Source organism: Chiloscyllium plagiosum, chromosome 4 (genome assembly GCF_004010195.1).
Source record: "Chiloscyllium plagiosum isolate BGI_BamShark_2017 chromosome 4, ASM401019v2, whole genome shotgun sequence".
NCBI classification, from domain to species: Eukaryota; Metazoa; Chordata; class Chondrichthyes; order Orectolobiformes; family Hemiscylliidae; genus Chiloscyllium; species Chiloscyllium plagiosum.
Genome location: NC_057713.1, coordinates 102,293,506 through 102,320,649, shown reverse-complemented (window position 1 = coordinate 102,320,649; position 27,144 = coordinate 102,293,506). Strand labels below are relative to the sequence as shown.

The 27,144-nt window shown below is 40.2% G+C and overlaps 1 protein-coding gene across 8 annotated transcripts in view; it reads left to right on the top strand.

Moving 5' to 3' along the window:
* The window catches only part of bbs9 (Bardet-Biedl syndrome 9), a 529,891-nt gene that overhangs the window by 103,726 nt on the left and 399,021 nt on the right, over positions 1-27,144 (top strand). For 6 of the 8 annotated variants that reach the window (XM_043688773.1, XM_043688769.1, XM_043688767.1 and 3 more), the window contains exons 15-16: positions 11,661-11,675; positions 26,481-26,621. In XM_043688773.1, the coding sequence (XP_043544708.1) occupies positions 11,661-11,675; positions 26,481-26,621 (156 nt within the window). The remainder of the gene's footprint in view (positions 1-11,660; positions 11,676-26,480; positions 26,622-27,144) is intronic. The other 2 variants (XM_043688772.1, XM_043688770.1) reach the window with 1 other exon arrangement.

The following is a 27,144-nucleotide window of genomic DNA, read 5'->3' as shown; positions in this document are numbered from 1 at the left end:
CGGAGTGGATAGGTGGGAAGGAAGATGGACAGGTCAAGATTGTGGTGCAGAGTTGAAGAGTTGGATCTAGGATGAGGAGGGGGAAGGGGAGATTTGGAAATTAGAGAAGTTGATGTTGATGATGTGTGGTTGAAGGGTCCCAAGGCAGAAGAATGAGGCATTCTTCCTCCAGTTGGCAAGTGAATTTGATTTGATGATGGAGGAGACCCAGGACTTGTATGTCCTTGTGAGAGTGGGAAGGGGAACCTCATCCCCTTTCCCCCTCCACATTGCTGATGAAAGGCTTGTGCCTAAAACGTTAACTCTCCTGCTCCTTAAATGACTTCCTGCCAGACCTGCTATGCTTTTCCAGTGCCACTCTTTTAGAGTCTAATTCTTCAGTGTCTGCAGTTCTCACTTTCTCCCATGATTGGGTTCTGAGGTATGGCAATTGTTAGCTTAGGTGGCATTTATGAAACAAATCCTTTAACTCATAAACAGTAATATGGGATTGTCTAGTTTATTTATAGACTAATATGCAAAATACATGTCAGCTAAATTACAAACTTTTGTGCTCTTAGAAACTGTACAGTGCAGAAGAATGCCATTCAGTCCATCATGTCTGCGCTAGCATTTCAAATTAACATCATGACATAACACCATCCTCCTGCCCTTTTTCCATGGCCCTACGTGTTTTTTGCATTCAAATAATTATCTTGTGGTCTCTTGAATGCCTCGATTGAACTTGTCTCCAATGTACTTCTAGTCACTGCATTTCAGACCCATGCCATTTACTTTGTGATAAGGTTTCTTCTTGTGTCACAATTTTACTTCTTTTGTATATCATTTTAAATCTGTGCCATCTCATTCTCGACATGTTTATTAGTCGGAATGGCTTCTCCTTGTTTACTTTGTATAGTCCTCTCATGATTTTGAAAACTTCAATCAAATCTCCATTTAATCTTCTCCCCTCCAAGCAAAACAGTCCCAACATCTCTAATCTTTCTTCATAACTGAAGTTTCTCATCCCTGGAATCATTCTTGTGAACCTTTTGCTGCACTCTCAGCAATGCATTCATTTTCTTCCTAAAGCATTACACCCAAAACTGAACATTATACTTTAGCTTAGATCTACCTAGTGTCGCATATAGGCCTAACATAACTTCCCTGCCCTTGTTTGCTGTCAGTATTAATAAATCCTCGGATATTGTATGGTTTCTTAACCATGCTGTCCACCTGTCCTGCTATTTTAATAACATACATATATGCACCCATATATGGGACTGTTTTGCTTGGAGAGGAGAAGATTAAATGGAGATTTGATTGAAGTTTTCAAAATCATGAGAGGACTATACAGAGTAAACAAGGAGAAGCCATTCCCACTAATAAACATGTCGAGAATGAGATGGCACAGATTTAAAATGATATACAAAAGAAGTAAAATTGTGACATATATTTGCTCCTGCACATCTTTTTGAAGTAATACCTTCATACAGTCTCTCCATATTCTTTCTCCTAAAATGTATCATATCATACTTCTATTGCATTGGACATTTAACTCATCTGCCACCTCCTAGTCCATCAACATGTTATTTTTTTGAAGTTTTGTTTGCCTTCCTTGTTTTTGTTTTGCCAGCAAACTTTAAAATAGTTCCTTGCTCACTTAAGATTTAGGTAATTCATGGAAATCAAGAAAAACAAGGATCTAATAGTGAGCCCCAGGCAACTCTATTACAAACCTTCTTCTTGCATGAAAATATTCATTCACCATTGCACTCTGTTGCATATCACTCAGCCAAGTTGTATCTATATTGTTGTTATCCCCTATATTCCATGAGCTTTTATTTCTGTCTGTTGTGCAGTAGCTTGTTGATTGACTTTTGCAAGTTGATGTATACTACAGAAACAGAATTACTCTCATCACCTCACCCCCCCCGTTCCCGCTTCAACTTCCCTCCAGCAAGTTAGTTAAGCATGATTTTTCTCTTATAACATCTACATTTGCTCTCAAAAATTAAGCCATTTGTCCATTAATTCAAGATCAGATTTTGTTTTTTTCATGTTGTTCCTATCATCAAAATTAAACTGACTGTTCTGTAATTGTTGGGATTATCCTTACACCCTTTTTGAACCAGGACATAATATTTATAATTCTCCAGATTTATGGCATCATCCCATGCCCAAGCAGACTGAAAGATAATGGCCAATTATCTGCAATTTCTACTCTCTTTGCTTTCAGTATCCTTTCTTACATTTCATCTGGCCATGGTGTCTTGTCACCTCAAAGTACTGATGACTTATTCAATATCTCTTCATTATCAATTTTGAGCCCTTCCATGAACTATGCTTTCTCCTCTGTTGTCGTGGCCTGGGTAACATTTGCGTTATTGGTAAAGACAGAAACAAAATATTTATTTAATATCTCTGCCATGCCACCTGCCTCTATGTTTAAATCTCCTCTTGGGCAGTTAGATGACACTGCTGTTACTTTTTACCACTGTTTAATGATTCATTTAAGGCTTCAAAATTCTCCAGTTGCCAAACCTTTTCATGTTTCTTCTTTGCTTCTTTGCTTCCCTTCTGAGCATTTTGCATTTAGCTTGATTCTTGATTGTATTTTGTAACTGACTCCTTCACAAGCCCACTATTCTTTTTAATCTTATTTTCTACTTTATTTTAATTAAGGCACCTCTGGATGTGTTTGCTTTACTGGACCCTTTTGAGGGAATATAACGTGACCGTATTCAAAGCATGTCTTCTTTGAAGATAGCCCATTTTTTAGCTATGCTTTTCTCCAATATTTGGCTCTGGGCTAAAGTGCTCAGCTTCATTGAGGTCAGAACTTCCTTGGCTAATTATTCTTAATCTGGATTGTCATTTATCTGCCCTTACTTTCATCTTAAACCTTATGATACAATGACTACTACCTCCTAATAGTTCCCTCACTGACGGTTGATTTACTTGGCCCACCTCATTCCAAGACCCTGGACTAGCAGTGCCTCCTTTTTTGTTATCAGATTGGACACTTACAGCTGCAGAAAATTCTCTTGAGCACAATATAAGAACACTTAACTTCCCTGCCCTTAATGCTATCATTATCCCAGTATATATTTAAGTCTCCTATTAAAACTACTGTCGAATTACTCTTGCACCTCTTTCTAATTTTGTTGCAAATTTTTTCCCATACAACCTTCCCACTGATTGATGGCCTGTCAACTACACTGAGCGATGTAGCTACACGTTTCTTGTTCTTAGCTCTGCCAATGAACCCTTTGGGACATCCTCCTTCTCCAGTACTGCAATGCTATCCTTAACTCGCCTTAATTTCTTCTTTTTCTGCCTTTCCTGAATACCTTGTAACAAGGAATATCTAAAACCCAATTCTGCCCATGCTTCAGGCAGGTCTCTGTTATTGCCACAATATCATAATACCATATCTGTGTCTGAAACTCACCAATTTTATTTACTGTACTAAAACAAAAACAGAAATTGCTGAAGAAACTCAGCAGGTCTGGCAGCATCTGTGGAGAGAAAGTAGTTAATGTTTCAGGTCCAGTGACTCTTCCTGAGAACTAGTAGTAGCTAGGAAAAGCTGGTATAAAATGCTGAGACAGGGGTTAATGGGAGTGATTGGTGAATCAGTAAGTAATAGGTGGAGTTGGAACCCAGTGCAGGAGATAGACAGGTAAGCAGACAAAGGAATAGATGATGGTAAGCCAGGGAAAAAGAAAGCTGATAAAAGGGACCATAATTAGATGAAAATGGGTTTATTGCACTGAGAGCAGCCCATGTGATGATAGGGACTGTAGTGTGGGAATGGGTAAAGGACCTGGAAAAAGGTGCTCAGGCTTGAAAATGATTGAACTTGATATTGAGTCCTGAAGGCTGCCGTGTCCCTTGAGTGGAAAATGAGAAGCTATTGTTCCAGCTTGTGCTGAGCCTCTCTGGAGCAGCAAGCCTGAGATAGAAAGTTAGCCAGGGAACACAGCGCTCTGTTGAGGTGGCAGACAACTGGAAGCTCGGGATCCTTTGGAGACTATATTTATTTACTTTACTAGCATTCACATATATGCAGTGTCATTTTCATTTAGAAAAATTTAATTTCTCTCTTACTTCAATTCCAGCTATGAATTTATTATTCTCTGTTCTGGTACTATATGTCCCTTCCAGTCTTTTAACACACCTGGCATTGCTCTCTACTATTTTCTCCCGATTCCCACAACCCTACAGAATTATTTTAAACTCGCTTGAGCAGCACGAGCAAAACACCTCAGAAAGGACTCACCTCAACTTTGTTCAGGTGTAGCATGTCTGACTTGCATCTTTACAGCCATGTGTTTATCTGCCTTTTCCTCTTATTTTTGTACTCACTGGCAAATAGTACTGGGATCTCATTCACCTTCCTAACTGCATTTTTGATACAACATTGACCACGACATAGGAACACAGAAAGAGGAGTAGACCATTCAGCCCATTGGACCTGTATGACCATTCAGTGATATCATGACTGATCATGGCCTAACTGCATGTACGTATCTTTGGCTCATATACCTAAATTTTACCTTTGCTTAACAAAATAATATCTATTTGAAATTTAAAATTACCAACTTATCTAGCATCAACCATCTAGCATCATTTGTGCATAAAAATGCTTCCTAACATCTTTCTTGATTCATCTAGCCCTAATCTTTAGACTATGACCCTGAGTTCTAGAATGTCTAACCAGTAGAACTAGTTTATCTTTATCTGTCTGTCTTTTCTTGTTAACATCTTCAAGACTTTGATTAGATCACCCCTTCATCTTCTAAATTATAGAGAAAACGTGCCTGATTTTTATAATGACTTTTCATTATCTAAATCCTGAAGTCCAGGAATCATTCTTGCAAACCTATATTGTATTCCCTCCAAGGCCAATATATCCTTCCTAAGGTGTGGTTCCTAGATCTGCTCACAATACTCGAAGTGGGGACTAAACAGGGTTTTGTATAACTCCAGGATAACTTCTGCATCCTTGTACTCCAGTCCTCTTGACATAAAAGTCAATATTCCATTAGCCTTCTTGAAAAAGCAAGTTCACTTCCTCCCCTAAAGAATGTCCTGCAACACCTTTGATGTTCTAGACCATTGTACCAGAGAGACAGTATACTTTCCTGAAGTCACATCTGTGGTCGCAGAATCATCAGTCTGTTCCCCAACTAATGAATGAATCCCTCATCACTACTACTTTTCCACTCTTCTTCCTTCTGTCCTGTACAGCTGACTAATGGTGCCTTTGGCCTGGCACAAGCTGCATTTTTCTGAGGAAACATTGCAATTATCAATATCCAGAATATAAAACCAATTCTTGTAAGACCACGAAGGACTCTTGCGCTATCCGCCTGCATCTCTTAGATTGCATCTCTCAGACTGCTGGTGGTCACCCATTCCTATCTTTCTTCATACCTCTAACCTGCATGTGGCCATCTATTTGAATGTGCTGTTCCTATAACTTCTAGCCTTGCAGGTGCACTCCAAAGTCTTCAGCCTCTGCTCAAATTCTGAAACCTGGAGCTAAATATTCTGTCACCAGTGATGCTTCCTGTACATGTGTTCAGTAAGTCATGTGAAATGTCCACGATCCCCTACATTATAGTGTGGACATTTTGAATGATAAGATTACTCTGCCATAACGTAAACTTTCTTTCGTTCCATAAACTAAAGATTAGACATTCGTGAACTTGTGTTCTCCTGTGATGTCATTCCTTATGTAAAAAGTTTAATGGGTTATACATGCCCAAAGTATTCTATAGTTCTGAAAAAGAATCATATACAACTTGAAACATTAACTCTGCTTTTCTGTCCAAAGATGCTGCCAGACCTTCTGACTATTTTCAACTCTATGTTTTAGAATCTACATCTACAATATTTTGATTTAATTCTGTAGTTTGCAAAGATTTACTGAAAGTGCAGGTATTAAAAAGGAATGAACAATTTTGATGCAGATAATTATAGCTTGCAGAATCCTTTGAAACACATTAGCTCTACTTAACTTGTATTCAGTTCAGCGCTCATTATTTGCAAAATGTTGATCACAGTTTTTTAAAACTAGGTCTGTAAATTCATAATATGATCTTCCTATAGAGGGCAGCAGATACTGGCAGAAGTAAATCTGTAATAGATTATAACAGGCAGCCAGGACTAAATTGTATTATATCTACAACTTGTTAATATTGCAGGGTATGGAATTATCAAAGAATATTAATTGACAAGAAGATCACTTGGATCATAGACTGATCTGATTTATGAATGATCAGCATGTGTGACTTCATGACACAGAGATATTTGTTGCGTTTGATGTGCATTTATTTTGCTTTCCGTGCTCTGAATTGTCTTTTTGAATTTAAGTAATTTTGGAAATATTTTTATTAATTGTCATACTGTACTTCCATTTCTTTCATTCTGGTCTTTTCCTTCAAACAATGCTATAAAAAAAGTTTACTGGTCATCGAGGTTATTCAATGAACCCATTCATTGCACATATTACTTGTCTTGTTTGGCTCTGTAACCATAGTGACTCTGCTTCACAACTATTTCATTGATTTGGTGTATCACCACCACCTCAGCACAATTGACGTGGGGAGGTACATGCTGTCCTAGCTAGTGACACCCACATCTTGTGAATGAATTTAAAAAGGAATCCTAAGTATTTGATGAGGTGCCAAGTAAGTTTAAATTATTTGATTTCCGTTCACTCTTTTGAACATCTTTTCATGAGGAAATTGAATGAAAATAACAATATTCTGTTTAACACAATTAATTAAGCCATTTTAATTTGCATCTTAACCTTGACTGAAATAGATGATCCTTTAAATTGGAATGCTGGTGCTCTACCATGAATAAGCTAGTGATAATTTTTGACATGACCTGAAAATGTGTATAAACTAGTTGACAAAGGTGACAATGCATGTGTTGTTCAGGAAATTATGTTGGCAAAGAATCTTACAAGACAACTTATTATTACTAATTTATATCTTGGAACTTTAGTCATATTTGCAATGTTGTAGGATTGTGACTGAAAATTCTGTAGGATTGGAACTGAATGTCCAGTTGGTCTGGTGAGGCCGCCTAGGAGCAGCACAAGTGGTAACTAAAACAAAGTAGGCAAAAGAGTACAAGATGCATTTCAATGTAGATAACTTAAGATTAGTTCACTGTAGGTAATATGCATTTTCAATCTATAGCATCAACCTAGCTGAGAATAAAGCTGAAGAAATGAACGCACCAAAGCTTGGGACAAGTGCCACCAATGTGCAGTGGGAAAAGACCGCAGTCTAAAGTTTTTCTGCCAAATATAATGAGGGTAGACAAGCAGGAGGCAGGAAGAGCACAGCAAGCAAGGTGGTGGAGAGTGTCCGTTGTATTGGGTATAACTCTTCTTCAGGATTGCAGATGAGGGTAGGGGGAGTTGCAGATAAAGAGGAGGGAAGAAGGGTTATGGATGGGGAGGGGGCGGAGTGGTGAAGTGATTTTAGATGAATACAGGTGGTAGGTACAACTTGGTAGGTCAATCGGAGGAATGAATCCGGTTGGTAGCTAGAAGGAGGGATTGGTCAGAGAGATGGAAGGGAGGAGGCAGGTCTGGAAAGGGTCTCGGGATAGGTGGGAAGGTTATTTGAAATTGGAGAACTCAATGTTGAGTCCTCCAGACTGTAGGCTGCCCAGGTGGAAGATGAGGTGTTGTTTCTCCAATTTGTAGTCTGAATCACTGTGACAATGGAGGAAGCCAAGGATGGACATACTGGAGAGGGAGTAGAAAGGGAAATTGAAATGGCCAGTGGCTGGGAGGTCAGGCTTGCTGTTACGGGCCGGGCTGAGTTGCTCAGTGAAACGTGCCCTTAGTTTACATTGATCTTACCGATGTAGAAAAGACCACATCAGGAGCACCAGATACAGCCCGGAGGATACAACATTGAGTTCTTCAATTTCAAAACACCTCATCTTCCATAACTACCACTTGTATTCACCTATCACCACCTCACCCCTCGGCCCCTCTTGCCACCCATAACCTTCCCCACCCCCTGCATCTGCAACTCCTCCTTCCCCCACCTCCATTCCTAAAGAAGGGTTATACCCGACATGTCGGACTTCTCCAACTCCTGATGCTGCTTGGCTTGCTGTGCTCTTCTAGCCTCCTGCTTGTCTACTTTGGGTTCTAGTTTTTTTTGTCTCTGAATATAATGAGCTTTCATCAAGATCCCAGACCACATCACTACATTAAAAAGAATGTAAAATACTTTCCTTGTCCAATTAGAAAGTGCCTTTTATTGCAGCTGGATGGAAACGCTGAGGAATGTCAAATTCCAATGTCTACTTTCTGTCAAGTCTATTACAGAAACGTTTTGGTCCCTTTGTCGGTAAACTTGAAGACATGTAAAAGTGACAGTACTTTTAGCTTAATCTGGAAAAGCAAATCAAAATCAGGTGGATGTGAAAAATCTCTTGACGTGATTTGTAGAGAAATGGGAGTCCTCTTGATATCCTAACTAACATTTATTCCTTCATCAATATCAGCAAAACAGACTGGCCTTTTATCGTATTGTTGTTTGAGGGTTTACTGTGCACTGTTACTATACTGCAATTGACGATGCAATAACAGTCGTTGAGCTTAAAAATATCCATAGGCTGTGAAATGCTTTTAAATATCCTGAACACATGGAAAGTCATATATAAATGTAATTTGTACTGCAGTATAGGTGATGCATCTATAAAGCAAGGCTGAGATGGGTCCAATTAAAAGTGTACAATGATTTGGTTACTGCAGATTGTCTTCAACATTCAATTTGTTCATTAATTAGTAAAGGAGATAGGCAAACCTTTGAAGTGCTGTACAGAAGGGGAGTTCAATCTCTCATAAAAAAATATAGAAATGTGTGGAAAAGCAAGAGGAAAATTGGATTTGAATTGGGCCAGATTTTCCGAGGAATAGCAATCTGTTGCTTCTTTGGATGCAATGAAAGACCTTCGCATTTCTAAATGGAGATTCTTATCAGAAATGCAAAGCCATACTTCCATACTGACAGGTCCTTTCAAGGGGTTCCAAGTCCAACAGTGAGCAAGGGTGGATCTGGTCCTATGGGGGAGATAGGGTCATGTCCAGCAGCGGGAAATGTGGCATGGTGAAGTGTGTCATTGTAAGTATTTACCCAACGTTAGTGGAACTTCCGAATTCTCTCATTTAGATAGATACTTTTGGGAGCTTTCCAGACATAGTGGAATTGCTCAGTGAACCTTCAATTTCCTGGCTACTTCTTTGGAGCCTGCTATGATAGGGACTCCATAGAGTTCTCATTCACAGCTCCTACTAATGCTTCAGAGACAATTATCTGGCCATCAGAAAATTGGAGCTTCTGTCTCAGCAAATGGTCCACCTGTCGAAGCTGCTGAGCTTTGTGCGACATGATCATTGAGTCGTTACCAGTGTCCTCACACAATCAAAGGATTTAGCCGGGGATGAAGAATGCTGGTTGCATGCTGTCTTGAGAATAAAGCTTTTCTATTAATAATCTGTGTCAATGATTAGGATTTACATCTTTCAGTATGAAAGCATTACTGCGTCATTACCATTATTTACGTTCTGCCCTGAATTGCATGATTCATGAACTTGCAGCTTCTTTCAGAGTGTTATTGTGGTTTGTGGTTCTGTCCGCAATTGTTGATATTCTTCCCACAGGACTTGGTTTGCTGCAGTGTATTTTATTCTTTAAAGTGTAACTTGTATAGAAAATAACATAAAATGACTGGACATCAAGTGGAGCAAAGATTGCAATTAAGATAGCAGATCATATTGAAAAACTGTGTGATCATTGTGATTGAATGTTGACATGCAGCTGCATTCTCCTCCATGATTTTTTAAAATGCATTAATTATTCAAGGGATGTTTATGAGGCTGTGAATCTACTTGCCATGAGAGTGGATTTTAAAATTGAACATTTCACCCATTCTTGAGGTAAACCGTTGTAATAAGCCTTTTGTACTAAAGATCCCAGCATAAAAGTTGGGACTGACAGTGGGTCTTTGGTCATTTTATAATTTTATAGCATGCATAGGAGGTTCAAATCTAACTTCTCAGCAGAAGATATTTATCATTGTTCTGCGTATGCCAGAAATAAATGTTTATGAATGTAAAACAAAGATTTTAGTGGAACTAACGGAAGCATAATATGATAAAATACTGAGATGTAGAGTCATATAGTCATAGGGATATACAGTGTGCCAACCAGATATCCTAAATAAATCTAGTGCCATTTGCCAGCATTTGGCCTATATCCCTCTAAACTCTTTCTATTCATACACCCATCAAGATGCCTTTTAAATGTTGTAATTGTACTAGCCTCCACCACTTCCTCTGGCAGCTCATTCCATATATGCACTACCCTCTGCGTGAAAAACTTTCCCCTTAGGTCCCTTTTAAATCTTTCCCTTCTCACTTTAAACCCATGCCCTCTAGTTTAATCTATTTTTTCTGTCCATGCCCCTTATGTTTTTGTAAACCTCTATAAGGTCACCCTTCAGCCTCTAACACTCCAGGGAAAATAGCCCCAGTCTTTTCAGCCCCTCACTATGGCTCAAACCCTCCAATCCTGGCAACATCCTTGTAAATCTTTTATGAACCCTTTCAAGTTTCACAACATGCTTCTTGTAATAGGGGGACCAGAATTGCATGCAGTATTCTAAAAGTGGCCTAACCAATGCCCCATACAGCTGCAATATGACCTCCCAACTTCTATACGCAAGCATACCAAACACCTTCAATGTCGTATCTACTCCACTTTCAAGGGACTATGAGCCTGAACTCCAACGTCTCTTTGTTCAGCAACATTCTCCAGGACCTTACCATTAACTATGTAAATCCTACCCTGATTTGTCTTTCCGAAATTCAGCACCTCACATTTATCTAACTTAAGCTCCATCTGCCACTCCTCGGCCTATTGTCCATCTGATCACGATCCCATTGTATTCCGAGGTAACCTTCTTTGCTGTCAACTTCAATTCCAATTTTGGTGTCATATATAACCTTACTAACTATACCTCCTATATTCATATCAAATATTTATGTAAATGACGAAAATCAACGGACTGAGCACTGATCCTTGTGGCAGAACACTGGTCACAGGCCTCCAGTCTGAAAAGCAACCCTCTGCCACCACTTTTTCTTCTACCTTTGAGCCAGTTCTGTATCCAAATAACAAGTCCTTCCTATATTCCATGTGATCTAACCTTGCTAACCAGTTCACCATGAGGAACCTTGTTGAACGCTTTACTAAAGTCCATGTACATCATGTCCACCACTCTGCACTCATCAATGCTCTGAGTGACAGGATTGATTAACAGCAAACTACTAATTCAGAAGTGGAAAAGATCACTGTTATTTTTGCTTTAATTTGAAGATTTTGTGCAGAGGATTTGTTAATATAACTAATAGTCATCCATTAATTTTAATAGTGTATTCTAAATAGATGGGATTAAATAGGTCAATTTTTAAAAAAAATCTGTATCTTAACTCATTTTGGAATCTGAAAAAGACATAAAAGAAAAAAAGATGAGTGAAGTTGTGGGAAAAGGCTAATGTATGTTTTAGTCTACCTGAGCCTGTATGTTGCTTATAGTTTTCTATTTTTCTTTGTGCTTTCTTTGGTAACCAGAACGAAACCCTGAAGGTAAGTTAATACTTTGTATCACTTATCACTTTGAGAACTTCACAAGCTATTTTGAATACAAAATAGTTTTTGCCAACATTAATCATGAGTTTAAAATGGATTTAATCTATGTATAGGATTTTATGTCTCTTATACCCCTCTGCCCCAACTTAGAACAGCATTTATCTGTTGTGTTGATGCAATTAATACTAAATGCAAAATGAGATTTTTGTCTTCTGTATGGCATTATCCCCTCTACAGCATATCTTACTCGGGTTATACCTATATTGAGATTACAAGTATAAATTAATGAGCTTGAAAAACATGCACTAATTTTAAAATATATCTACATCTTGATATACCATCAGTATTGAATTGCTAATTCAAAGTACAATTTAGTTATAATGATGAATGATATACATAACTCAAACCAACATTGCCCCAGCAATTGAAGAAGTGGTTTAGTTCTTTTTCCTCAGGGCTCTCAGAGGGTTATAACTTTGGTGTGCTCAATGGAAGATTCTTATCAGATATTTGCATTTAGACATTTCATGAGAGTTTGAAAGTTTCACATGCCTTCATTAGATCTTCTGTAGCTGAAAAGAAGGTTAGTATGGGGAAAGTAATTTGTCACATTGCTCAATTGTGCTAGTAGAAAGTGAGGACTGCAGATGCTGGAGATCAGAGCTGAAAATGTATTGCTGGAAAAGTGCAGCAGGCCAGGCAGCATCCAAGGAGCAGGAGAATCGACGTTTCGGGCGTGAGCCCTTCTTCAATTGTGTTAGTGCTTGGTAGTAAGATTAGTGGCATCCTGATTTATTTTTAACTCTGTTTACATAATTTCTTCTTAGAAATTTGTTTGATTCTTTCATGAGATGTGGGCTTTTTTGTTGGAGCCAGCATTTATTTCCCATCCTTAATTGGTCATGAGATGGTGGTGAGCTGTTGTCTTGAACAGTTGCAGTTCATTTGGTGTAGGTAAACCAGCAATGTTGTGAGAGAGAGAATTCAAGAATTTTGACTCGTTGACACTGAAGGAATGGTGATAAATTTCCATGTCTAGATGGTGAGTGGCCTGGAGCAGAACTTGCAGGTGTGGCGTTCCCAAGTATCTGTTGCTGTTGTCCTTCAAGTGGTTATGGAATGTGCTGTCTAAGGAGCCTTGATGTTGTAGGTAACGCATTCTGCTGCCACTGTATGTGTCAATGGTGGAGGGAGTGAATGGTTTTGAATGTGGTGCCAATCAAACGGCTGCTTTGTCCTGTTTTATGAAGTTTCTTGAGTGCTGCATTTCCAGAAAAGTGGGGAGTATTACATCAATCTGTGATCTGTGTCATGTAAGTGGTGGACAGGCTTTTATGGTGTTAGGAAATGTATTTGCTGCAGCATTCCTAGCCTCTCTTAAAGCCATAATATTTATATGACTAGCCCAGCTCAGTTTCTGGTCAGTAGTAACACCAAGATTTGATTGTGCAGATTCAGTGATGGAAATGTCATTGAATGTGAAGGGGCGATTAATTGTATTTGCCTTGCTGGAAATGGTTGTTGCCTGAAATTTGTTTCGCATAATGATATTTGCCACTTATAAGTCCAAGTCCAAATATTGTCCAGATCTTGTTGTATTTGGATATGGACTACTTTAGTGTTTAAGGAGTCATGAATTGTGTAAAACTTGTGCAATCATCAGTGACCATCCCAACTTCTGACCTGAAAAATTATAGATGTCTTGCATATATTTGAAGATTCATATTTGTCTGATCCTATGTGACTGCTTTATAGCTACTTGTCTGCCTACAAACAGCTGCAAATTGCTGCCTGCCTGACCTTGAACCTTACAGTGTACAAGAGACAACCTCTTGTGTTTGCCTCTGAGTATTTACTGATTCAATATCTGAGACAATACCAACTTTCTCATCCAACAAATATACTGTCAATCCTGTACTCTATACTACTCCTGTACGTTACTGCTAAATACCAACTCCAGCAATTACATTTCATGGCATGTCTTGCTAAAATAATTCATCCAACCTGGGTACATAAATGATGGTAAAATGATAAACCACATAATTTTCAGTGGATATGATTACTTTCATCTGATGTTATGCTTTTTAACAAATAAGTAAATTTGTATTTACTGTTGTTAAAATAGAATGCATATTGCTGGAGTTCAAAAACTGCTGACAACTTTGAGACACTGAATCTATTTTGTTCTTGTATTAGAGGTCAATTCAAGTCGTCAGTATTTCAATGTTGCTGATGAATTCACCTGTACAATAACTTTCAGAAGGCAAGAACCGGAAATCAGCTTCTGTTGACAGGATTTGATTTACGTGAAATGTACGCCACTCAATGCTTTCCTTTCATCCAAGAGTTCAATCATAGTGATGTAATATTCAATCTATAAAGAATTTTAAAGAAATGCTTTATACTATTTAATGCTGCAATGAGCTTCCCTGTGATTGCCTGGAAGATTAGCGGCACTGACGGCGTGAAACAACACAGTGAATCAAGCCCAGTGCCCCACCAGGCAAAAAAAGGAAAACAGGAAATTCAGGAAATGCTGGCTAGCAGTTTAGTGCTACTGGTCTGTATCTACATTTAACCGTTAGAGAGGTGACTCATGTTACAGTAGAGGTATGTGTTCATTGATGCCATTTCATGCCATTCTAACAACATCCACCTGCTGTTCTACAGTGTTTTAAATATAAGCAAAGATTTTAAAACAAGAGACAGAGTGGAAGAGTTTAGATAGATAACCAAAGTCATGGTTGAAAGGGGGTTGTGAGGTTTACAAAGTTGATATCTCCTGTCGCTAATGATGGAATTGGGAGAAGAGGCAATGAGATTCAATGAAAGGCCACAGTCAGAGGATTAGAGACCATGAATTGGGATTGCAGTTAGGAGAAAGCAGTTAAGCATTTGTAAATAAAGATCAATACTTTGAATTCAACGATTGCCATGAAGCCATTAGAGGGTGTGGGGTGATTGAGAAGTGGGTTCGCTGACCAAAATGTGGGCAATGAAGGTTTGGGGGAGTTCAGAAGGCTGGCAAGAAGACTGTATGAAAAATCCTGTCTTCAGCAGTTCGAGGGTTGGAAAACTGTTAAGGATGAATACATTTGTTTTGAACTTCACGGATGGAGAACTTGATACTTATTTTAAAAAGGCACTTTGAAAACCCAATCAAAGTTTTTTTTTATTCATTTGGGGGATTTGAGCATCATTGATAAGTCCAGTCTTTATTTCTCATTACTCCAAATGTTTTTGGGAAGGTTGTGATGTGTCAGCCACTTCCTTGAATGACAGCAGTCACTCTCGTGAAATTTTGCATTTAAATCTGCAGATAATCAAACAATATAAAGTACAACAAAATAAGCTAAATATATCACGTTAAGTTTAGTTTTGAAAGAAAACAGGCATTATAAGATATGGTGAGGTCAGTACTGGGATTTGAGCCATAAGATTGTAAAGGTTTAATAACATTTTAAGGCAAAATGATTTAAACCTGGAATATTAAATAATATGTTATGTGTTATTGGTATCAACATAATGTGTTATTGGTATCAATCTAATATTCACATTTTCTGTGAACATTAGATGGTGCATTGTTGAAGACATAGGTGTTAACTGTATGTTCTGGTTTTCCTCATTACAGGATTTAGTTACCGGAAAATCATAATTGCTACGCACCGATATTTTGGAGTGTGACTTCAGAGTGAATGTGTACAGCGTCATAGGTGAAGTTTCAGAGAGGCCTGAAATCTGTGTCTTGCTGTTTCAGGGCAGTGGTTTGACAAAGAGTTACTGACCTGAAACCTCTCTTTTATTTATTTACTCACAGTCTGTACTTGATAGAGTTTGGAAGGATGAGGGAAGATCTCATTGAAACTTACAGAAAACTGAGAGGCCTGGGTAGAGTGGACACAGAGAAGATGTTTCCACTAGTAGGAGAGACTAGGACCTGAGGGCACAGCCTCAGAATGATGGGACAACCCTTTAGAACTGAGATGAGGAGGAATTTCTTCAGTCAGAAAGTGGTGAATCTGTGGAAGTCATTGCCACGGAAGGTTTTGGAGGCCAGGTTGCTAGGTGTATTTAAGGTGTAGATAGATTAGACAATTGATTAATATTGAGATCAAAGGTTATGGGGAGAATGCAGGAGAACAAAGTTGAGAAACATATCAATATGATTGAATGGCAGAGTGGGCTTCATGGGCTGAACGATTTAATTCTGCTTCTGTATCCCCTGGTCAAATTCATGGATTTAATACCAGACAGTGACCCACTGATCAGGGAACAAGAAAAAATCCATTTGTCTAGAGTGACCACAGATAGGTATTTAATCTATGAAAGGCTTGTATCGCTTCTGTGGTTTCAGGCATGATATGTCTAGCACTAATGCCTTAATCTGTTATCACACCCAATGCAACTTGCATATTGACCTTGTGCTTGTTTTTAAAAATTCATCATTTTTCATTCTAATTGCTTAAATATTTAAATTAAGCAGATTTTACATCACATCTGATTTATAATTTTGAATGGAGTCTGATCAACCAATCCCCTTATAGCAACAACTTTTAAAAATAAAGTGTCTGTTTAAGGTAATTGGCTAATCTGCCAACATTAGCTGTTCTTTAATGTCAAATTTATTGATGTTTAAATCTGAATTTCTCTGTTTGATTATTTTCTAGTTTCTACTTTCATTCACCAGTCTCACTTCTTAATTTGCCATCTTCTTAGTTGCATTACACCTAAAATAAATTTATCCCCGTCATATTGTGAAACTTGTTTTGGAGAGGAAGGTTGTGACTTACCCACCAAATTATTAGAGTCATAGACATACAGCACGGAAACAGATCCTTTGGTCCAACTTGTTTCACTGACCAGACATCCAAATCTAACCTAGTCGCAGTTGCCAGCATTTGGCCCATATCCCTCTGAACTCTTTCTATTCATCTACGTTTTCAGATACCTTTTAAATGTTGAAATTGTACCCACCTCCACTACTTCCTCTGGCAGCTCGCTCCATGCATGCACCACCCTCTGCATGAAAAGGTTACCCCTCAGGTCTAGGATAATGCTCTCTTCCGCCATCTTCCATTGGACAGAAGATACAGAAGTTTGAAAACATGTTCAAACAGATTCAAGAACAGCTTCTTCCGTGCTGTTACCAGACTTTTGAATGGACCGCTCATATATTAAAATTGATCTTTGTCTGCCAATTCTTTTAAACTGTAACCTTATATTCTGCATTCTTTTCTAATACCCTGATGTATTTACGTAAGGTCTAATTTGTCTGGATAGCACTCAAACAATAATTTTCACTGAATTTAAGTACATGTGGCAATAATAAAGTAAATCAAAAATCAAAATTCCATCAGGCCCTGGGAACTTGTCAACTCTCAGTTCCAACAATTTACTCAGTGCTACTCTCCCGATACTTGTAATTTTCTTGAATTTCTCCCTCCCTTTCAATTTCTGATTTACAGTTATTTCTGAGATGCTAATTGTATTGTTTACAGTGAAGGCTGACATAAAATACCTGTTCAGTCATCTGCCATTTCTTTAGCCTCCATTACTACTTTCCAGACTCATTTTCTGTCACTCCAACATCTACTTGTTAATGCTTTTCTTCTTAAATACCTAAAAAATATTTGTTTTTAAAAAATATTTTGGGCTAACTTTCTCTTGTGCACTAATTTTTCTCTATGTATTCATGTTTTAGTAATTCTTTGTGAAGGCCCTCAATGGTATACAAAGGCGATTTCCCAAAATGGTTCCACACAAACAGGGAATTCAATTACAAAGTTAATTTGGAGAAACTGGAATCACAGTCTCTGTCACCACAGTATTCATATGGCTGGTTCAGTTCAATATCGAATTAATGGCAGCCCCCATGATGCTGATATCAGAGTGTTCACTGATGTTAATGCCATTGAATTTTAAGTGCAGCTCTCAGTGAATTTTGGAGATTTTTGTGAAGGACTTAGGGTTTCTTTTGGAAAGGTTAGGAAGATGCATGTAGTAAGTGATGCAGTAAAGCAGTCGGAGAGAGCTTTGTGAACTTGCAATTAGAGAGGCTATGGGAACTGGGTAGATTGAGCAATTGCTTGTGATTATGGGTAGTACACTTATATAAAAGAGAGGCTTAATGATGAAAGAGGTAAGTGAATTTAGAAGAGGGAGGTCAATACATTTATACTAAATTGAAATATATTAAATATTATGTTGTGAAATTTTATTTAATTTGATATAATTGATGGTTACTAATGTCAGGAATTTGCTTCTTTCCACTGATATGGCCAATTGAATCGGAAGATGTTATTTTCTGGTGTTCTGGTATTCTCTCTCATGTCACTCTCACTCTCTTCTTGTAAAATGCAACTTAAAATCTACTTCTTTGACCAAACTTTTGGTCACCTATCATAAAATCCCCCTTATAGCTTGATATGTAGTTTTCTTTAGTTGTGTTGTTATGAAGTATCTTCAGGTGTTTTACTACATTATAAGCGCTGTATAAATACAGGTTGTTAGTGTGTTGTTGGATAACATGCAACTATATTGAACCATTAGAGGTAGGTCTCTGTAATTTTAATCCATTTTAATACATGGCTATTATGATGAAAGGTACGATTTCATTGTCATTACTATTAAGGAAAAAAAAGCTTGTGTACAAAGATATAATCTCTCAGGGCAGTGAAGAGGCATTTGGTATGCTTTCGTTTATGGGTGAGAGCATTGAGTATAGGAGTTGGAAGGCCATATTGTGGCTGTATAGGATATTGGTTAAGCCACTTTTGGAATATTGTGTCTGGTCTCCCTCCTATCAGAAGGATGTTCTGAAACTTGAAAGGATTCAGAAAATATTTACAAGGATGTTGCCAAGGTTGGAGGATTTGATCTGTAGGGAGAGGCTGAATAGGCTGGGGCTGTTTTCCTGGAGCGTCCGAGGCTGAGGGGTGAGCTTGTAGAGGTTTATAAAATCATGAGGGACATGGATAGAGTAAATAGACAAGGTCTTTTCCCTGGGGTGGGGGAGTCCAGAGCTAGAGGGCAGAGGTTTAGGGTGAGAGGGAAAAGATTTAAAAGGGACCTAAGAGGCAACTTTTTCACACCGAGCTGCCAGAGGAAGTGGTAGAGGTCGGTACAATTACAACATTTAAACTGCATCTGGATTGGTATATGAATAGGAAGAGTTTACAGGGATATGGGCCAAGTGCTGGAAAATGGGACTAGATTAATTTAAGATATGTGGTCAGTGTGGATGAGTTGACCGGAGGGTCTGTTTCCATGCTGTACATCTCTATGACTCTATGGTATAAGTAGTTTGGTAGCTCCAGTGGTCATGGTCCAAGTCATGGTTGGTCAAAGAGGAAATGGGGGGCAGATTTAAATTATGCTTGCTTTTCCCCTCTGAAGATCAAGGCAGCGATTTACTTTCTGATTTACTCCATTCCCTTTTTACTTTCATCCCTTACGAGGTAAGCTAGTAGGTATTACCTTAACCCTTGTTTCTACAATCATTTTTTTGAAATTAACCCACCACTAGCCTTTAAAATAAAATCGTAAAAGAGTTAACAAAACATTCAAGAAGCTGGGGAATTGCTTCACCAAGCCACATGCACAAGCATTCAATAAATTAACCAGGATAAGACAAAGAGGAGATTTGTTATTAGTGTCAAGTTTTGGTAAATCCTGAGTGTAAAAAAAATTAACTCCAGTGAGTTATAGTGTTCCCAAGGTTAGTGTCCACGAGAGCTGTGCCTGGCAGCTTTTCTTTTTACTGGCAAAGTATGGGCTTCTTTTCAACCATCAACTTGGAGATAGAGGAGTAGTCAATGCAGGCTGCCAGCTCAGTCTAGAGTCCTGCTCTCCTCCTAGGATCAAACCATAACTGGCATAGATACTCAGGATTGAATATTTATGTAATCAATCAGCTCTGGTTTCAGTTGTGTGAGAGGAAGTGGCTTTTTAAGTCAAAGTATACTTTATTCATAAAAGTAGCTTTATATAAATACACAGTTATTTAAGCAGTTCAGTTCTGTACAGTAGCATCTGATGAAACAAACAAACTTTGGAGTTTATCCAACAAACAAGCCAAAGACATTTCTCACTTGTACAAGAGCTAATTTACATATCTTTGAATTACCAGGGGTGGGGGTGCAGTGGATCTGATACCTAAATAGACCCCCATTTAACTTCAGCTATAAGACTGTAGACGGTAGTCTTTCCCCACTTCTCGTTGGCAGCAGCTGCCCAAGCTTTAGTGTGTCCCTCAGCATGTAATCCTGAACCTTGAAATGTGCCAGTCTGCAACACTTGGTCAGGGTCAACTCCTTGTTCTGGAAGACTAACATATTTCAGGCAGACCAAAGAGCGTCTTTCACCAAGTTGATGGTTCTTCAGGGGCAGTTGATGTTTGCCTCAATGTGTGGGAAACAACCTGTAGAGCACTGAGTCCTGTGTCACAGATTTGCTTGGGATGAACCTTGAGATAAACCATTGTATCTTTCTCCAGACTTCGTTGGCAAAGGCACATTCCAGATGGGTGTGTATGACAGTCTCTAACCGCTGCCAACATCCTCCCGCAGCCGCTTTGACAGCAGCATGCGGTGGCACAGAAAGTCCAGGCATACATGAAGCATCTCACAGACAGTGCCCTTCTCACTACCAGCCAAGTAATTTTTCGATGCTTATTAGAGAGTTCCAGCGAGGGTCCATACACAGCTTAATGCAGCCACACACAAATGTGGCCATCAGGATGAGGATGACTTTGGATACATTCTTCCTCCCCTTATACAGGGTTTTGAACATGGTGTCCATCTTAGACCTCCAGATAATGTAAAGATGGCTTGGGTAACTGCAAAGGAAGAGATTCTGAGAATGGGCCAGACCTCCCAGACACTGCCCATTATAATAACCGAGAGAGTACCTGAGGGTGCTGTGCACAGCCCAGGCCATCATGGGAGCCACCCTTCCATCCATGGACTCCATTTACATGGCTCGATACCACAGAAAAGCTGCCAACCTCATCAAAGACCCTTTGCACCCTTGGAATGATCCCCTACAACCTATTCCATCAGGCAGAAGATACAGAAGCCTGAACACACACACCAGTAGTTCAGGGACAGCTTATTCCTGGCCGTTATCAGACTATTGAACAGACTGTCTAGCCTCAAATAATGCTGATCTTCTTAATGTTGATCTCTCTTGTACGCCGTGTGCAATGTTACCTGTATGCCTCTCTCTAAATCTTTTGTTCTGTACATACTTGTTTACTACGATCTACCTGAACTGTTTGTAAGCAAAGCTTTTCACTGTACTTTGGTACAAGTGACAATAAATAAATAAATAAATAATATGCCAATAACTAGGTTTTTACCTGCAATGAACAGGGAATAATACTCCCAAAGCCCAGTTTCTGCCTTATCTTAACGATATGCACATCCCAATTTTTTGCGCCAGCTCTTCCAACCCGTATTCTCAGCACATTCAGGTAATCTATCCTGATTCTAAGGAGAAGGAGGATACATCGGCCCAGTTCGCAAAGAACATGGCCTTGCTCTTGCCTCGATTTACCTTGGCTCCTGAGGCAGTTTGAACTGGTAGCAAATGGTCATGAGCCTGTGCACTGACAACGGATCTGGGCACAAAACGGCGACATCATCCATGGAGGCTTTGATCTGCAGGCCTCCACTGCCTGGAATAGACATCCCTCTCAGGCTCATATCCTTCTTGATGGACTCGGCAAGGCAGGAGAGAGTAGGCAGTCCTGTCTGACTCAATTACGGATCGGGAAACTTTCTGATTCCCACCCATTAATTGAGACTGCACTACTGATGTTGTTATAAAGCAGTCTGACCCAATTACAGATTCCCTCCACAAAGCCCATTTAGAGATCACATCCCTCAAGTAGGTGTGTGATATCCTGTCAAAGGTCTTCTCCTGGTCCAGGTTGACGAGCCAGGTGTCCACCAACCTGTCCTGCTCATAGATGATAGTATTCCTGAGGAGTGTGAGGATCTCAGAGATCGTCCTGCTGGGTACAACACAGGTTTGGTCAGGGTGAATCACCAATCCCAGAGCAGACCTGACCTGGTTGGCGACGACCTTGGACAGGATTTTGTAATCTGCATTCAGCAGTGAAATTGGTTGCCAATTTCTAATTTCCTTCCTCTCCCTTTCCTCTTGTAAATGATGGTGAAGATACCTTTCCTCATGGATTCGTACATGCTACCTGTCAGAAGAATACTACCATACACCTCCAGCAGGTCCTGGCCAATCAAATCCACAGAGCTGACTACAAGTCAGCCACTAAGCCATTGCTGCTGGGAGTTTTATTCTTTTCGAAGGACTCAAAGGCCTTGGTCACATCGGGGAGACCAAATGTAAACATGGGAATGGTTCGCCGAGCATCTCAGCCGGACCCTTAGGGGCCGACTGGACCTCCCAGACACTGCCCATTTTAATTCCCCTTCCCATTCCCTTTCTGACATGACCGTCCTTTTCTGTTGCCACAATGAACCAAACCGCAAATTAGAGAAACAACAGCATATCTTCTGCCTGGGCAGCTGTCAGCCTGGAGGATTCGATATTCAGTCCTCCAGTTTCAAATAATTGAGTTCTCCCTTCCCATCCCGAACTTCCTTCCCAGCCTCTCCCCTTCCCTTCCACTCTTCTCTGCCACCAACCGGATTCATTACTCCCATGACTAACCAGGTCGTACCCTCTACCTGTCTTCACCTAACCCCACTTCACCAAACTGCTCCACAGCCCCGTTTATTTGCAGGTTCCCCTTCACCCAACTCCAGTTCTGAAGAAGGGTTACAACTGACTTCTGCACCTCCTGATACTGCCTGGCTGGCTGTGTTCTTCCAGCCTCCTGCCTATCTACATCTAGAGATAATGGCTGATCCAGCTTCTCCTGCGGCTGTCATCTAAGACTTCGATGTTAGAGGACAGGAATGATTGGGTGGCCGTGCTGTCAGTGGGCTTCATGTCATATAGTCTGGCATAAAAGGATTTGCTGATATTCAGGATGTCAGACTGAGACGATGTCACCGAGCCATCTTCTTTCTTCAGGCTGCTGAACACAGAGCTCTCCCTGTGTATCTTCTAGAAGAAGAAATGTCAGCACATCTCATCCTTCTGCACAGAGTGCACCCTGGACCAGAAGATTATCTAGGAGATCTCCAAGGTAAAGAGCAAGGTTTGCTGGCTCCTCACCTCCTGGAGATATTCAGTGACACCACCTCTCATCGTCTACATCAGGAGTAGGTTCTGCATGCTTTTCTGGAGTTTGCACAGTTCTCCCTGTGTCTCTGTCCCTCTCTCTCCCCCCCCCCCCACCTCGCGCTCTCGCCTTCTGAACATTTTTGAGGATAAAGAACCTCTTGATGTTCCCTTTGACTGAGTTTCACAGTTCTCCAACTTGTGTAATCCCTTTTGAGCTCCTCAATGTGTTCTGGAGTCAGCAGTTTCACTTTCAGCTGCCACATTCCCTTGCCAACCCGTTGATCACCCTATCGGTGACAATTGGCCAACAGAAGGTCGTGGTCAGAGAAGAACACCAGATTGATCTGACCGAGAACGTGTGGAATGCAAACAGGAAATCTGTCCTGGAGTGAATGGATCTGTGTGGTCGTGACAGGTGTATTTATGCTGTGCTCTGTTTGGAGAGATGTTGATGATGTTGTGCAACTTGGCAACTTTAACTGTTTTCATAGGTGCCCAGTTGCTGTCAGCCCCTATGGTTTGTCCCTCCATATCGATGATGCAGTTGAAGTCTCTAGCCAGAATGACTGGAGACCTTGATTGCATCACTGATGTGGATGGCCAGGATGTTGCCAGCTATAGTGGGAGCTGCTGCAGGGCAGCTAGCCGCTCAGTCTTTACTCCTGGGGCATACACATTAATTAGTCTTGGGGGGTGTTTCTGTACATAACATTTGAAGCAAGGTGGAATCAGCCCACCACCTCCTTGGCCTTGGAGATGGTGAAATTAGGTCCTTAGAGCAAAATACCCAGGCTGGAGGAATGGCATGCATTTCCCACTGACCAAATTGAAGGCCTGTGGATCCAGAGGCTTGACCATTTCCTGTAGCTACTGAGATATGGTATCTCACATTCCAGAAACAGGAAGTCTGTTTGATGTTGGCCAACATGTAAGTCAACATGGGAACACATCATGTAGCAGATTTATCGCTATACACATTAATGCTGGCAATTTAAAAATCCATTTTGAGAGTTTATCGAATTACCTATAAAACCAGTGCTTGTGGTTTCGTCACTGGGGAAGTCTTTGCATCCCCATGGTGTGGGCAAACTGTTGGACAGTCTCCTCACTGAGGTAGCCATCTTGTTCCTCCGGGGGGGAGAGGGGCAGAATTGCCCTGACCTCATGTCATTGGTCTGAAGCCAGAAGTGTCTGGTTCTGAGTCCAACAGAGGGACTGTCATGCTGTGCTCCTTATTTGGAGTGTATCTGCTCCTGTTTGTCCAGAGCTGTGGTGCAGTGGTCACCTTCCTGGTTCCCAAGGGCAGGAGATTGAGTTTCACTGGGCCCCTCACAACGTCCAGTGTTTAGATTAGATTACATTACATTGTGGAAACAGGCCCTTCGGCCCAATAAGTCCACACCGACCTGCCGAAGCGCAACCCACCCATACCCCTACATTTACCCCTTACCTAACACTACGGGCATTTTAGCATGACTAATTCACCTGACCTGCACATCTTTGGACTCTGGGAGGAAACCCACGCAGACACGTGTAGAACGTGCAAACTCCACATAGTCAGTCACCTGAGGCGGGAATTGAACCTGGGTCTCTGGCGCTGTGAGGCAGCAGTGCTAACCACTGTGCCACCGTGCCGCCCATTCCTGCAGAGGGTCACTTTGCAATCTGTTGCCATCTGCCCTAACCTCCCGCAGATTCACCATGTTCCACACTGCCCTGTGTATATGTCAGATAGCCTGGGCTCCATCTGATTGCGAAGCTGGTGGGTGGGTGGAGGATGTTCCACTATATTCACCTTCGGGGTCACCTTGACTCGCTGCTTGCTGGTCCAGGTTCCGAATGGGTCCATTATGTCAGTGCTGTCTCCTTCAAGCTGTTAGAATTTTCCCAAAAAGGTCAGAACATCTGTCAGGACATGGGGATCATACATATGGATTGTAACAATCCAGCTGTTCTGTGCAGGGACAACGAACAATGGTGCTGCAGACAGGCCACAGACTGAGGGGACCTCACCACCTTTCTCCTCAAGTACCTTCAAGAGATGCTCATATTGCTCATGCTCCTGAAGGTAATGTTGAAGTAGCCCCTGGTAACAGAAAATATCTGCTGCTTGGAATCCGCAACAATCCAGGAGGACTGTCTTCACAAAGAAGGTCTGGTTGCCTGGTGATCCTTCCTCCACCTTCTTCACAGTCACCCAGACTGCATTGCCGACTCTCTGGCCTAGGGTGCGGGCACTAGCAGAGGCCATAGTTCTAGTTGGCTGGTCAGTGAATTGGTGTTAGGCTGAAGCCAGCATTGAGATCCACCAATTGCAACTCAGCTCAACTGACAATCATGCAAATTCTGTTCCTAATCATGATCCAGCGATGCTCTCAAGATCTTCTGGTGATAAAGGTTCTCAGCTCAGATTTGTCCTGGATAACCACCTTCTGGATCATGATGACTTCCCTGTCAGGCATGTAAGTCACTCAAATGACAGGAAGAGGCATTTCTAGTGTTGATACCAATATCAGTGAGCTAATTCGAAATTCACTAAACTAACTGTGGCTTTACCTCACATTTCGACTTCATTTGAGGTGATGAGCTAACTAAAAACTAGGTATTTTTTGCTGAATGCTAGCTGGAAGCAAATGGCTCATCCCTGGGTCCAATGTGTCTTTAGCTGATTGTTTACACAATGTGGATGGTTCATAAACTTCTGGAAATAATCGTGTGTTCAGTCTTGATCAGTTTATAAGTTTTTAGCAAAGTTGTCAATTTTTATAAGAAATAAAATTTAAACGTAAAAAGATAGAGAGGTTACAGTTTTGTTTATGATTTCGTTTCATCTTGTCTGGGATTAGGTTGCTATCTTCACCATCCACAGATAAATTTCCGTAATAACTCGAAAGCAAAATACTGGAGATGCTGGAAATCTGAAATGAAATCCAAATGCTGAAAATATCACCAGATCAGGCAGCATCTGTTGTGAGTTAACATTTCAGGTCGGTGAGTTTTCATAAGAACTGAGGAAAGGAGCTCTACCTCAGTTTAACAAATTTTCAGCTTGCAGAAATGTAGAAATTTTCTTTAAGGGAAGAGAGATCTGACTCTGGCTTACAAGCATATCTCAAAGTTACTGTGCATGGAATACAATAGATTGTGACTATCGAGAAATCAGAACGAAAATCACTTTTTCCTATTGCTAAAGGTTTAACAATGTTAGCATCATGAAGTTCAATTGAGGGGAGTCATATCACATGAGCAACATATGATGTGGAGGTGCCAGTGTTGGACTGGGGTGGACAAAGTTAAAAATCACAACACCAGATTATAGTCTGACAGGTTTATTTGGAAGTACCAGCTTTCGGAGCTCTGCTCCTTCATCAGGTAGCTGTGGAGCAGGATCATAAGATTTTTGCTATAAATTCTGTGTCTTACTCTGAAAGCTAGTACTTCCAAATAAACCTGTTGGACTATAACCTGGAGTTGTGTGATTTTTAACTATGAGCAATAACTATTTGGAGGTAAGCTTAAAAATGTAATTGAAGAGTATAAAGCTTCACATAAGTCCTTGTTACAAAGTTTAAAAATAATGTTGCCTTACAGGTGTTCCTCGAATTGTATGGTGTATGTTTAGTTTGCCACTGAACTTAATTTGTCAACCAATACAACCATCGAAGAATGCTGCTCACAAAATAACAATTGATACAAACCAGCCACCTGTAAGTCTCTCGTCAATCTTTCCAGGTAAGTGCTCTACAACCAATAATATTTTCATAAAAGCAGCATTAGCAAGATTACATTTAGCTAGCAATAACCTGAAATGTATTTTTGTAGTACTGCTATTTTTCTACTTGGAGCATTATTACTTCCTCCATCCTATCTTTCTTACACTGCTGAAGAGCAAGACATTTTGCAAATGTGATCTTATGGTTTCTAGTACCATTTTTTTAATGTATAACCCTGGTCCATGAGGCCATCACTTAGGTTCACAGCTGAGTTTGGCCTTATCCTTGCAGAGACTTTGAGTTTTACGTAGTGTCATGATCTCACGAGAGAATGGTAATATAGTACAACCTCATTTATCCAAATATCAAATATCCGAACTTTGGATTATCCAAACAAGATCTCAAGGTCCCGTAAAAGCGGCTTAGACAACTCAGCATTCATTTTATCAGTTAAACAGCATTATGGCATGCATTGCCACATAATCGAGGCAAGTTCAATAACTGGCACTCAAAGTACTGCTTGTTTAGATCGTATCGATTCG